Source organism: Narcine bancroftii, chromosome 1, assembly GCF_036971445.1.
Source record: "Narcine bancroftii isolate sNarBan1 chromosome 1, sNarBan1.hap1, whole genome shotgun sequence".
In the NCBI taxonomy this organism is placed as follows: domain Eukaryota; kingdom Metazoa; phylum Chordata; class Chondrichthyes; order Torpediniformes; family Narcinidae; genus Narcine; species Narcine bancroftii.
The window spans coordinates 203,045,757-203,059,656 of NC_091469.1; the positions used below are offsets into that span (position 1 = coordinate 203,045,757).

Below are 13,900 nucleotides of genomic sequence, written 5' to 3' on the forward strand. Positions count from 1 at the left end.
TTTGAACCAACAATGGTCATCCTGGAAGGCATGTACCTGCCCTTGATGAACATACTTTACACCTGGTACCCACTCAGCATCAGGGGACAGCAGCCAAGTGAGACGGCAGATGCTTACCTGGGGGAACTGCCAGAACTAGCTCGCCCATGCACAATCGAAGCTGGGGAGGTGGAGCAACTCATCCGAGATGCCTGCGTTCGAGGGCTGCGGTCGAGGATGACTCGACAGTTGGAGGTGAATAATACCTCCTTTACCAGGATCATGCAGGTGGTCCACTCCCTGGAAGCGGTAGCTCACATAAAGAGGCTTTCGATGCTCACCTCCCCCATCCTGGATGATGTCGACAATAGCAGTCGCTGAGGGGCCCCACATGGAAGAGACGATCATCGCCACCGACACAGTCTAACGCTGTAAGTACTGCGGGTCCCAGTGTGGGTCAGACAGGTGGTCCCGAAAGAACTACCCTGCTGAGGAACTCACATTGCTCCTGAGGCGGCAAGAAAAGCCACTTCGCTATAGTGTGCCTCTCCAAACTCACCAGGAGCACTGCAGCACTCCACGACCAACTGGGAGCCCCTTCCGACTCTCCAGATGCCCCCATTTGCAGATGCCAGGCAGCTCTATTATTCTGCCCACACCAACGATGTCATTTTTGGCCTGGCTGTCCAATCATACCACCATCTTTCATTCGCCCAACTTCTGCCCGCACCTACGATAACACTTCTGGTCGGGTCGCCTGACTACGCCAACACCATGTGCATCTCCTGGGCACTGCCATCATGGTACAGCCAACCCCTAACCACCCCAACTCGCCAACCAGATGACATGGTCAACACGTGCGAGTGCAAAACCATGCTCTCGCCACATCCCATGCTCTGAAGGGCACCCACTGGCTGCTACTCGCCACAACTGTCAGGAAGCAATGACTCGGACCCCAAGGCAGTCCTAGCATCCACCGCACTAATGGAGGACATTCCCCACGGACCTGGGCGCTTGATGATGGACATCACTGTCAACGGGAATGTAATAAAATGCCTGTTTGATAGCGGTAGTACTGAGAGCTTTGTGCACCCAAATGTGGTCCATATGCTGAAACTCAAAGTATACTCAGTGAATTTTGCTATCACCTTTGCAGCCCAGGACCACTCCACCATGGCACTAGGGGGCTGCTCAGTGAACTTGACAGGGGGGGGGGGAAACATACTAAGGGTTGAGGCTCCTGGCTAAAGCTCTGTGCTCTGGTTATCTTGGGACTTGACTTCCAGTGTCATCTCCACAGCCTCACTCTTACCTTCAGTGGTCCACCACACCACCCCCCCCCCCACTCACCATCCACAGCACAAAGTTCAGTTACCACCCCCAGTCCAACTGCAGGCTCTCCACCCTATGGGTGCCTTATCCATTTCTCTACAACTATCTGATGCCAGTCTGCAAGCCCATAGCTGCCAAGACCAGGTGCTACTGTGCAGCCGACAGGACAGCTTCTGGCAGAAGGAGTTATAGAGCCCAGAACCAGCCCCTGGAGGCTCCAGGTTCTTGTTGTAAAAGGTGGCAGCAAATAGAGGATGATCATCAACTATAGCCAAACCATCAACCAGTACACCCACTGCCCCGCATCACCAACATGGTCAATGGGATAGCCCAGTACAAGGCATTCTCCATGATTGACCTGACATCAGCCTACCATCAGCTCCCAATCCATGCCCAGGATAAGCCTTGTACCACCTTTGAGGCAGACAGATGCCTCTACCAGTTCTGCCATGTCCAGCTTGGGTTATAAATGGAGTCTCTGTGTTTCAGTGGGAGATAGATCACATGGTAGACTGGCACAATTCAAGAGCTACCTTCCCATACCTGGACAATGTCACCATCTGTGGCCACAACCTGCAGGACCATGATGCCAACCTGGAGAGATTTCTCCGGATGGCAGTGGCACTGAACCTCACCTACAACAGGGAGTGAGTGTTCAGTACTACCTGCCTCGCCATCCTAGAGTGCATAGTGGAACATGTCATCGGTCCCGACCCCTAACGCATGTGCCCCCCTAATGGAACTGCTCAAGCCCTTTGCAGGTGCCGAGGTCTCATCTCTTACTACTCTCAGTTAGTCCCCTGCTTCTCAGACAAGGTCTGCCCACTGACCCAAGCCACCACCTTTCTCCTCCCCGTCGAGGCACAAGCAGCATCTACCCACATGAGACAGGACATGGCCAATGCCACAATGCATGCCGTAGATGAGACCACCCCATTCTAGGTGAAGTGTGATGCCTCTGACATTGCCCTCGCTGCCACCCTCAATCTAGGGGACAAACCCATGGCCTTTTTCTCCAGGACCCTCCACGGTTTGGAGTTCGGACACTCCACCATCAAAAAGGAGGCCCAGGTGGTCATGGAAGTGGTCTGCCACTGGCACCACTGCCTGGCAGGCAGAAGGTTCACCTTTCTCACAGTCCAGGGCACAGTGGCATTCATGTTCAGCAACACCCAGAGGTAAGATCAAAAATGTTAAGACCTTGCACTGGAGAGTTGAGCTGGCCACTTCCAGCTATGACATCCAGTATAGGCCAGGGAAGCTCAATGACTCTCCCGATGCCCTGTCCCGGACCTGCGCCAGTGTGCAGTCTGAACAGCTTCAGGCGCTGCACCACACCCTTTGCCACTCAGGTGTCACATGCCTGTACCATTTTATTAAGTCCCGGAATCACTCCTTCACTGTCCAGGAAGTCTGGACCATGACGGAGTCCTGCAGGGTCTGTGCAGAGTGAAAGTTCCGCTCGCCACAGGCCCATGTAGTGAAGGCCTCTCAACCTTTTGAGCAACTCAGTGTCAACTTCAAGGGACCACTGCCTTCCACAAATAAGAATATCTATTTCTTCTTCGTCATTGATGAATATTCCCAATTTCGCTTTGCCATCCATTGCCCTGACACCTCCACTGCCTCCGTTATCAAGGCACTGATGCAGATCTTCACCATGTTTGGATACCCAGAATTCATCCACAGCGACCGGAGGTCTAGCTTCATGAGTGAGGAGCTCCACCAAAACCTGGTGGAGCGAGGCATCATGGCTAGTCGCACAACTAGCTACAAACCCAGGGGGAAATGGACAGGTGGAATGTGAAAACAGGGTAATCTTGAAAACAGTCCTCCTGGCCCTGAGGTCAAAAGGCAGGTCCATCAACTATTGGCAAGTGGCTCTCTCCGAGGCACTCCATACCATACAGTCGCTACTTGATTGGATGCTGGGATTTTCTGATATTACTTCTCTCTTGTCTGGAAATTACTTTGCATTGTGGAAATTCATCTCTTTGTACTGCAGCAATTCACTATGATCACCAGCTGATGAACCAATAATGAGTTGGTGATAAATACTGACTACATCGGTGATAACCCTCACATTTAAAAGCAATCATTTTAATGAGAGAGATTGCAAATCTGTCAAGATCTTCAAGGCAAAAGTGTGTACGCTTCTACTCTATTACCACTTAGCATTCGTGGTTTATCTTATCTAAATTGTATTTCATCAATAAGTGTAGCAGGAAAAAATTGTGATAGGGCGAGTGACAGAGCGGAAGGATTGTCATGTGCATCAAAATATAACTTTAAACTCTGCACAATGGCAATCCTTCTCAAAATCTATTAACCTGGGCCACCAGGTCAACAATAAATTAATGGAAATGTTTTTGGACAAAAATCCATTCAAACAGTCAGAAGATGAAGAAACAGCTTAGCAATGACCTTCCTGAAGACAGGAATTTTCATTGCCTTGTTGTGACCAATGACACTTGCCTTTTTAAACTTTAAAATACAACCCATGGACCCAGGTCAAGACCCTTTAACCTTCTGAACAATGTCCTCACTGAGAGGAAATACCCATCTCTGTCCAAATCTAAATCAGCACCCACTTTACCAAGTCTGTCTCAGAAAGCAAACACTCTGTAGTCTGGAAAAACCAAAGAAAGACACATTTCGAAGGCGCCCCTGCTCCGGCGCCCCTGCTCCGGCGCCCCTGCTCCGGCGCCCCTGCTCCGGCGCCCCTGCTCCGGCGCCCCTGCTCCGGCGCCCCTGCTCCGGCGCCCCTGCTCCGGCGCCCCTGCTCCGGCGCCCCTGCTCCGGCGCCCCTGCTCCGGCGCCCCTGCTCCGGCGCCCCTGCTCCGGCGCCCCTGCTCCGGCGCCCCTGCTCCGGCGCCCCTGCTCCGGCGCCCCTGCTCCGGCGCCCCTGCTCCGGCGCCCCTGCTCCGGCGCCCCTGCTCCGGCGCCCCTGCTCCGGCGCCCCTGCTCCGGCGCCCCTGCTCCGGCGCCCCTGCTCCGGCGCCCCTGCTCCGGCGCCCCTGCTCCGGCGCCCCTGCTCCGGCGCCCCTGCTCCGGCGCCCCTGCTCCGGCGCCCCTGCTCCGGCGCCCCTGCTCCGGCGCCCCTGCTCCGGCGCCCCTGCTCCGGCGCCCCTGCTCCGGCGCCCCTGCTCCGGCGCCCCTGCTCCGGCGCCCCTGCTCCGGCGCCCCTGCTCCGGCGCCCCTGCTCCGGCGCCCCTGCTCCGGCGCCCCTGCTCCGGCGCCCCTGCTCCGGCGCCCCTGCTCCGGCGCCCCTGCTCCGGCGCCCCTGCTCCGGCGCCCCTGCTCCGGCGCCCCTGCTCCGGCGCCCCTGCTCCGGCGCCCCTGCTCCGGCGCCCCTGCTCCGGCGCCCCTGCTCCGGCGCCCCTGCTCCGGCGCCCCTGCTCCGGCGCCCCTGCTCCGGCGCCCCTGCTCCGGCGCCCCTGCTCCGGCGCCCCTGCTCCGGCGCCCCTGCTCCGGCGCCCCTGCTCCGGCGCCCCTGCTCCGGCGCCCCTGCTCCGGCGCCCCTGCTCCGGCGCCCCTGCTCCGGCGCCCCTGCTCCGGCGCCCCTGCTCCGGCGCCCCTGCTCCGGCGCCCCTGCTCCGGCGCCCCTGCTCCGGCGCCCCTGCTCCGGCGCCCCTGCTCCGGCGCCCCTGCTCCGGCGCCCCTGCTCCGGCGCCCCTGCTCCGGCGCCCCTGCTCCGGCGCCCCTGCTCCGGCGCCCCTGCTCCGGCGCCCCTGCTCCGGCGCCCCTGCTCCGGCGCCCCTGCTCCGGCGCCCCTGCTCCGGCGCCCCTGCTCCGGCGCCCCTGCTCCGGCGCCCCTGCTCCGGCGCCCCTGCTCCGGCGCCCCTGCTCCGGCGCCCCTGCTCCGGCGCCCCTGCTCCGGCGCCCCTGCTCCGGCGCCCCTGCTCCGGCGCCCCTGCTCCGGCGCCCCTGCTCCGGCGCCCCTGCTCCGGCGCCCCTGCTCCGGCGCCCCTGCTCCGGCGCCCCTGCTCCGGCGCCCCTGCTCCGGCGCCCCTGCTCCGGCGCCCCTGCTCCGGCGCCCCTGCTCCGGCGCCCCTGCTCCGGCGCCCCTGCTCCGGCGCCCCTGCTCCGGCGCCCCTGCTCCGGCGCCCCTGCTCCGGCGCCCCTGCTCCGGCGCCCCTGCTCCGGCGCCCCTGCTCCGGCGCCCCTGCTCCGGCGCCCCTGCTCCGGCGCCCCTGCTCCGGCGCCCCTGCTCCGGCGCCCCTGCTCCGGCGCCCCTGCTCCGGCGCCCCTGCTCCGGCGCCCCTGCTCCGGCGCCCCTGCTCCGGCGCCCCTGCTCCGGCGCCCCTGCTCCGGCGCCCCTGCTCCGGCGCCCCTGCTCCGGCGCCCCTGCTCCGGCGCCCCTGCTCCGGCGCCCCTGCTCCGGCGCCCCTGCTCCGGCGCCCCTGCTCCGGCGCCCCTGCTCCGGCGCCCCTGCTCCGGCGCCCCTGCTCCGGCGCCCCTGCTCCGGCGCCCCTGCTCCGGCGCCCCTGCTCCGGCGCCCCTGCTCCGGCGCCCCTGCTCCGGCGCCCCTGCTCCGGCGCCCCTGCTCCGGCGCCCCTGCTCCGGCGCCCCTGCTCCGGCGCCCCTGCTCCGGCGCCCCTGCTCCGGCGCCCCTGCTCCGGCGCCCCTGCTCCGGCGCCCCTGCTCCGGCGCCCCTGCTCTCCTGCTCCTGCTCTCCTGCTCCTGCTCTCCTGCTCCTGCTCTCCTGCTCCTGCTCTCCTGCTCCTGCTCTCCTGCTCCTGCTCTCCTGCTCCTGCTCTCCTTAGTTCCTTTTCTAGTTGTGTGAATTCACACATCGATGTGGGTTTCTAGATTGAATTGTGCACTGTCATTTTAGATTTCAATGGGAAATCCATTCTTCACAGGGTAGCAAACAAAACTGAAACTAGTTTGAAGACATGGATCCCTGTTGGAAACAAACTATTGGCTATTTAAACCACAGATCTGAAAATCCTGCACCCCCCCCCCCCCCCCCCCCCGGTTTATGAAAACTTCTCCCATTTTCTCTCTCTCTCTCTCTCTCAAGCTCTCTCTCTCTCTCTCTCTCTCTCCCCCCCCCCCCCCCCCCGCCAAAGATTTGGTTAATTATTTCTTTTATATTATCTGTTCTTACAAAAAAACTTCTGTCATTTTGTAACTAGGACTTCTTATCTCTCATGAGGTCACCTGACCAGAATAGCCAATCAAATTTCTAGACTGGTCCCTTATTTCGCTATTAGCCCCTTCACGAGTTGACTGGTGCACTTCACTGTAGCACTGACACACATCCTGATCAGAGTTCAGTTGCAAGCGTATCATTTTAGTTTTACAACTCTCTTGATTTAAAAAAAAATTTGAAGATCATTTTAACTAGGCCAGAGGCGAAGCTGTTTGGAGCAAATTCTCTTAAAGCAGTAATGTCTGATAGCCCTTCTTTGGCAGTTTCTTGCAAACCCATCAATCAAACCCCTCCAGACACAAGTAAGTATTTTCAAACATATTTGATTGTTTTGACGCAGATCTTAATTTTGTAGAGAGAATTAGTTAAATGAAGGACAGTACGCCAGATTAAGTGATTATAACTTTACATTAGTCAATAGACAAGGAAGTTTGAATTGGAATTTTGAATTTAAACATGTAAAAAAAGTTATGACAAATGTAACTGAAATTTGTATGGAGATTTCTCACTTTGGTGCAATAATTACAACATTTTATACTGCTAGAATATTTACAAAAAAGATTAAAATCTCTTAAATATTACCTGGTAAAATGCTAACCATCATATTATAAATTGACTTTTTTTTCCAAATGTTAATTTGAAAATAAAATATAAATAGCCAGCGGGAGAACATTCAAAAGAGTCATAAGTTTCTGAGCAACACATCACCTTATCTTAAAGCATTTGGTTATAGGCTGGTGGTTTGTGAAATTACTGCAGTTCAAAGAGTTTGATTTACAGGATTCACATTGCTCATGAAGAATTGTAGTCACTATTTGACCGATTAGTTTCTTCTCCGTGCATGTATAAAATTACTGTGCAAATTTTATTTGTTAAACCTGATCAGTGCTAAATTTTATACTGCATCCAATGGTGTCTTCATAAAACATTTTAGTTATGACCAAAACAAACATGCAGAGTATATTTTGGAGTGGAAAGAAATTGATTATTTTTAAAAATAAATGTTGTAACCATTTAAATTGTGAGGGTACTTTGTCATTGTAAAATGCTAGAAGTTTGGTACTTGCTTATTCTGATAAGTTATACTGTGATAGCAGATGTAAAAGTGAATCAATAAAAACACATTATATTCTAGAAAAAAGTTAACACTACACTGTAACGGAACTACTTGTTCAGCATCTAGAAATAACATACTTTAAACAATGTTATAAAATTGCAAATACATTGTATCAATTGTTGTTACAAATGTACTCCTTTAAAAGAATTTTTCAAATTTTTAGGTTTCAGGTACTCAAACATTTTTACTCTACTAGAGTTATAGATTTAATCTAAAGAGAGCTTTAGATGATCTGCAAATGATTACCCCTAAAAATAATGTTGTGTTTAAATCCTTTTTCCGATGCTTACAATTCTTAGTTGATACTTTGTCTTGTTTTATAACAAGCAGATAAACAATGTTATATTCACTAAAATTCTGTGTTTCAATAGCATCACTGCAGATATTTTTAATTGAGTAACAATGTTTAAGTAAAAAAATATTTATTCCAGTTTTGTGAAGACATAATTTGACTATATTTGGTAAAGATTTTTTTTCTCAAATTGCAGATTCACATGAATGTCTAACTGAAAAATACAATTCTGGTTGCATCTGTTGAATAATTGTGGATAAATTTATAAAGCAATTCCAAACATATTTATATTTAAATACATATTTCTTGAAGAAACTAAATACTTAATTTTGCCATTTATTATAAAAATATAAATATTATGTGCACATTTAAATTAGTTTAATTATATACTTAAAAGAAAACACAGCAAATTCAGAATGCTACTGGTAAAAGATTTCAACTGAAAATATTATCTGTGCACAAGAATTTTCTCACATGGCAGTCTGTAGATTTCCTTTATATCTTTTGATTATAAAGCTCAATTTCAAATGTATTTTGATAAATAAATAGAATTCAATAATCTGCAAAGGTAACTGCACGGAACTTTGAAGGTTTCAGTGGCCTCTGAGGAATGCAATTTAACTATAATTTACGAGTGAATCACCGCAAGGCCACACTGAAATGAAACACTGCATTTAATATATAATGAACCAGCTGACAGTTGATCAACACCTCAATGAGATAACAGATTTTAGTGTCCCAACCACAAGTTCAGGAGTCCTCCTGATCTCATTGATAAAATAATGTCACTTCCCTTCATTAAAGGGATTTTTGTTTTAAAGAGAGAAATATGTATTCATAATTTAACATTAGTATATTAATTATCCAAAAGCAGTTTAAAGTGAGATTTTTTTTAAAAATACTCATTTACAATACAATGATATTCCAGTGAGCCCAATGTACAGAATAGTTACATCAAACATGATTTGCTCCTTTTAAAAGATTTATTAGCTTTATTAATTAAATCACCATTTTCCATTCACAGAGCTTGAAAGGTGAATCTTCCCTGTTTACAGGTCACAAATATTCTTCCTTAGTAATATATATTTCATGGCAATATTATGCAAATACTTAAACTATTGGCAAAATTCCTGGCAAATCTTTATTTGTTAGTAACTCTATAGGTTAGATATGTCTTAAAGATAATTGAAAACAAAGTGCTAAGAGTAATCCACAATTTTAACATTGAATACAAATATACGATCTTATGCACTTTATTAAAAAAAGGCTGAAATGTACCTTGCTGAAATTTAAATCCAATGCATTGCCGGTGTTGTTCTTTCTGAATTCTTTCAAAGCATCTAGAATAAATAGAAACATTTATGTCTTAGTAAAGGATACCGCACCAGGAATGAGAGTGATAATGACAGGAATCCATGTTTCTGTGCTGGGGAGCTACTTCCAGCCTGTAGATCTTCTGGTCAATGATGGGAGACAAAGAAAGTCAGGAGAGTGGCCAGTGGTACAGAACCAGGAATTAAACAAATAATTCAGGAACAAAGCCAAAGACAAAAGCTCGAGAGATTATGGAGTCGGCAAAATTGAAAAATGTAAATGAACTTTTGTAAAGCAATTCAGCGATGAAGAACAAGAGAATGACAAACAAGAGAATGAAGATGCAAAGATACTAAAATGGGGCAGTAAAAAGCAAAGAGAAATAATGAGAAATAGATTGAAAAAAGCTAGAGCCACAATTTAAAAAAAGGAAAGAGTAAAATTGATTAACAGAGATAAGGAGACTGAGGGCTTGAAAAAACACTAATTAATTTGACAATCTAGACCTTAATATGATAGATTGTCTGGCCTAATTTTAAGAATGATATGCTTTATATCCCTCTCTTATTCATCCGATTTACCTAATCTACAGTTCACTGATGTTTCAGTTTAAATGATCACTGAAACCTTTTTCCAAAGAAATGCAATTTAGCTTCCTGGATAAATAATTAAATGAAATGTAAAACAAATATATGTTTTAAACAATAATATCTAAAGTCTTCTGAATGAGCAATTCTTGTGCAATCAGGATCAATCATTTATTTTTAATGAATTCCAGAAACCTATCCTACATTTGTACCATGTTATGAAAGTCATACTAAAGCCATAAAAAAAACATATTTGGAGGTTAAAGATCCCACACACAAATGAAGCATTTTTCTTCAGAAAACCAAAGGAAGCAAACCTGAATCTCATTTTCAAGTTTAATTGTTGTCACTTTTAATTCATTTAGAAATCACATTAATACAGCCTAAACTTTTAGTGAAAGACAAATTATTTAGTTCAGTCAAATTCATATTTAAAAACTGAATTGTGTTTTTTTTTAAAAATGGTTTCAGTAAGCTCTTAAATCATTATATTCCATCTGTTTCATTGAGTTCATGTGAAAGAAATCTGCCATTCATAGCCAATTTGGATTTGTATGTGACCGATCTCAAAGTTTTTTTAATAAATCAAGATTTTATTTATTGTCATATACACAAAAGAGAAAAAAAAATTCCTTTCTTTTCCCTGAAAAGCCAGGCCATTTATTATTGGAGAAATTTCTTTGGGCAGAGGGTGGTGAATCTGTGGAATTCGTTGCCATGGACACCTATGGAGGCTAAGTCATTGGGTATATTGAAAACAGAGGTTGCTAGGCTCTTGATTAGCAAGGGTGTCAAAAGTTATAGGGAGAAGGCAGGAGAATAGGGAATCAGAGATAAAATACATCAGCTCTGATGCAAATGTTGGATTAGATCGAAGGGCTGAATTGTCTAATTCTATTCCAAAGTCTTATGGACCTGCAACCATACAACAAAATGGCTAAGGGCGTTACTTAGTTGTATCAAGGAGCTCAAAGTGACTCACAACTTTTGTATGACAATGAATGAGCTTCATTGGTCAATGATGCCCACCTCCCAATATTTCATTTTAAAAAGCTAGTGGTTGATGCATCATTGTTGATGGTTGGTGAGGAAGAGGACAGTTGGTCAGAGAACAGATAAGTGTACAACTCTCAAAGTCAACTTTTTTTCTCACGAGTTGTTCACCCCAGAAATTGTGGATGCCAAGTGCTTGGGTGTAATCTGACATGATCAGAATCAATGGGAAAAATGGCTGTTTTTAAAAAATCTCTTATGGTATTAGAAAGTATCCCAATAAAAAGCAAAATTATTTCCTCAGAAGAATGTAACGCATGAAAGATTGTGGGCACACTATCTACCTAGCAGAATATGGTTACATCACTATTTTGCCTGCCTGTCATTTTCTGCATTACTTGAAACCTTTATAATATTGTTAAGTACAACGCATACTGGCCATAACCTTTGACACCCTTGTTAATCAAGACCCTAGCAACCTCTTCTTTAAATATACCCAATGACTTGGCCTCCATAGTTGTCCATGGCAAGGAATTACATAAATTCACCACCCTCTAGCTAAAGAAGTGACTCCAATAGTAAAGGGCCTGCCCTTTTGCAGGGCAAAGGAAAGAAAGATTTTTGTTTGTCTAGTGAATATAGCAATAAATAAAATCCTGATTTTTGAAATCAGTCACATTCAAAACCACACTACTTATCAGGCTTTGGAACATTGAAATGAAGAAATGAATATAAAGAGAATAAACTCCTGTAAAATATTTCATTAAGGGAAATTTCACAAATTATGTTTATACAATATACTTTGAAGAAGACCGCAGAGCCCACCTCACTGACAAAAGGCAAAGGAGGAAAAACCCAACACCCAACTCCAACCAACCAATTTTCCCCTGCAACCGCTGCAACCGTGTCTGCCTGTCCCGCATCGGACTTGTCAGCCACAAACGAGCCAACCTTCGTCCGCGAAGCCAAGCCAAAGAAAGAAAAGAGATATATATAATATATATACAGAGGCCATATTGCTATATCAAAAATAGTGTTGCAAGTCAAAAAACTAAACTGCTGGAGAAACTCAGTAGGTCAGATACATGGTCTCAACCTGAAACCAACCATCCTTCAGCCTCAAGATTCTCCAGCACTTTGGATTGTTTCACTCAAGATAACGGCATCTGCAGACTTTTATCTCCATTTTGTAAATCCAACAGGTCACACACGCACACATTTAAGAATTTTTCACTGAAGTTTTAAGATTTCTCGAAGTAGGTTATATCCCATAAATATTAAGATACAAGAAATGTGGGTACGTGGCGACATAAGGGCAGTATAATCAGTTTGAGTGACCTTTGTGAATGAAGGCTGTGTCAATCTACCAGGAATGTCCCATCCTCTCAATGGTGCGAACTTTTTTTCCACCGTCGGGGATTCGCGTGAACGCGTCCTGCAAAGGACCACACGAAGGGCAGTGCCACCCACGTCCAACGACCTACTCGGCTTTCTGAGCTCGGACCTGGACTGCCTGGGGGACTGGAAGTGGCGCCCACCAAACAATGCAGTTTCTGAGAGAGGAACCTCACCTACTTGCGAGATGCCGGTCACCCCATGGAGCTCGAAGCCACTGGGTCAAAACGCATCAACTGGATCACAGCTGGGTGAGATTGACCATTTCGCGTCAGCTGGGGGTGCACGCGCTGGCTCCACGCCCTTGCTGATTGGTCCTCAGGTGCAGCCAGCTTCCTTGGGCTGCTGAGGCGACGCTCACGATCCAATGAGGCGCGAGGGTTTGGAGAGAAGAATCAACCACCTGGCGTCAATCACGATTCGCCCTTTACTGAATCCCGGGGAGGGGCGCGAGTGAACGAATGTTTGTTGGACCGGGCACGTTGGGTTTCAGATGATGAAACATTTTGCAGGTCATTTGGGATGAAAATGTTATAATGAATGGGCACCATGCAGCAGGCACAGTTTAACCAGTCAACTTCCGTCCACATTGCAAGCAGTCATAAAATTGCCTTTACCCAAATCAGGTGACTTGAACTCACTTCATTCACGACTTCTGCCCATTGGCTGGAGACTGTGTGGGCAACCTCGCTCGCTTGATAAAAATCTGCTGGAGGAACTCAGAAGGTGGGTATGTTTCTCCACACTGAGATCCTCCGGCACGTTGTTTTCTCTTGCTCCAAGTTCCAGCATCGGGCTGTTGCCCGTTTTATTCTTTTGACACGATGGTGGAGATTGTAACGTTCGGGTCAAGCGATGCGAAAACGGCGGGTGCTCCCGAGATACCGGTGGGCGGTTTAATGTAAATCCAGGAGGGGAGGAAAGGGCTTGTTTCCGTGTAGATCTACATTTTACAAATAGTAACATAGCTTAATTCGGTTGGATTGAAACATTCAGTGTGGGTTTGAATACATGGATTTCACAAGACAACTGCCGCCAACCTCGCAATTGAAACGTCTCGGGCAGGGTGACTGGAAACAGACATTTTTCTGCGATTCTCTAAATGTTCTTGTAACTGGGAGAAAGCTATTGGGTTCGGAATCAGTTTTCAAAAGACTATTCGTAGAGTCTCCCGCTCCTTAATCGCGTTACCAATCACTTCCTTTCCCCTTTCTCGCACAGACCCATCTGTCCTTGCCCTCATCCATTGCCAGGGTGGGTTCAACGTAAAATTGAGGAACTACACACCCGAGTAGTCAAGTCGTCATCTTTATTTATCGTCCATACCACGGTAAGGACGAGATAGCGTTTCTGCAGGACCATATGTTAAAATAGAAGTTAAACACATAACTATTAAATATTAAGACGTATATTTACCAAGGTACTCTATGCACATGTGTTCTGGGAATTCAGGAATCTGATGGCCTGAGGAAAAAAATTGCCCAATCTGGGGGCCCTGGTGCTGTAGTACCCCCAGAAGGGTGAAGGGTGTGTGGAGTCCACAATATTTATTGCCTTTCGTCTGCATGGAGTGTTGTAGATGTCCTTCATGGGAGGAGGAGAACCCCCACTGATCTTTTCCACTGACTTCACTGCCCTCTGCAGGGTCTTGCGGTCAGAGGAGGTACAGCTTCCAAACCACCTAAAACACAAGGGCGCCAACATTGAATCCCACACCCCCATCCACTGTTTCC

At 48.1% G+C, this 13,900-nt stretch overlaps 1 protein-coding gene across 9 annotated transcripts in view; it reads left to right on the plus strand.

Annotated features, from left to right (window-relative positions):
• Window positions 1-6,545: 6,545 nt before the first annotated feature.
• The window catches only part of LOC138738252 (nuclear receptor subfamily 5 group A member 2-like), a 70,429-nt gene continuing 63,074 nt past the window's right edge, over window positions 6,546-13,900 (plus strand). For 5 of the 9 annotated variants that reach the window (XM_069888371.1, XM_069888375.1, XM_069888379.1 and 2 more), the window contains exons 1-2: window positions 6,546-6,771; window positions 13,389-13,497. Coding sequence is in view for 1 of the 9 variants with exons in the window: in XM_069888374.1 (XP_069744475.1) it covers window positions 6,708-6,771 (64 nt within the window). In the remaining 8 variants the exon portion in view is untranslated. The remainder of the gene's footprint in view (window positions 6,772-13,388; window positions 13,498-13,900) is intronic. The other 4 variants (XM_069888372.1, XM_069888378.1, XM_069888373.1 and 1 more) reach the window with 1 other exon arrangement.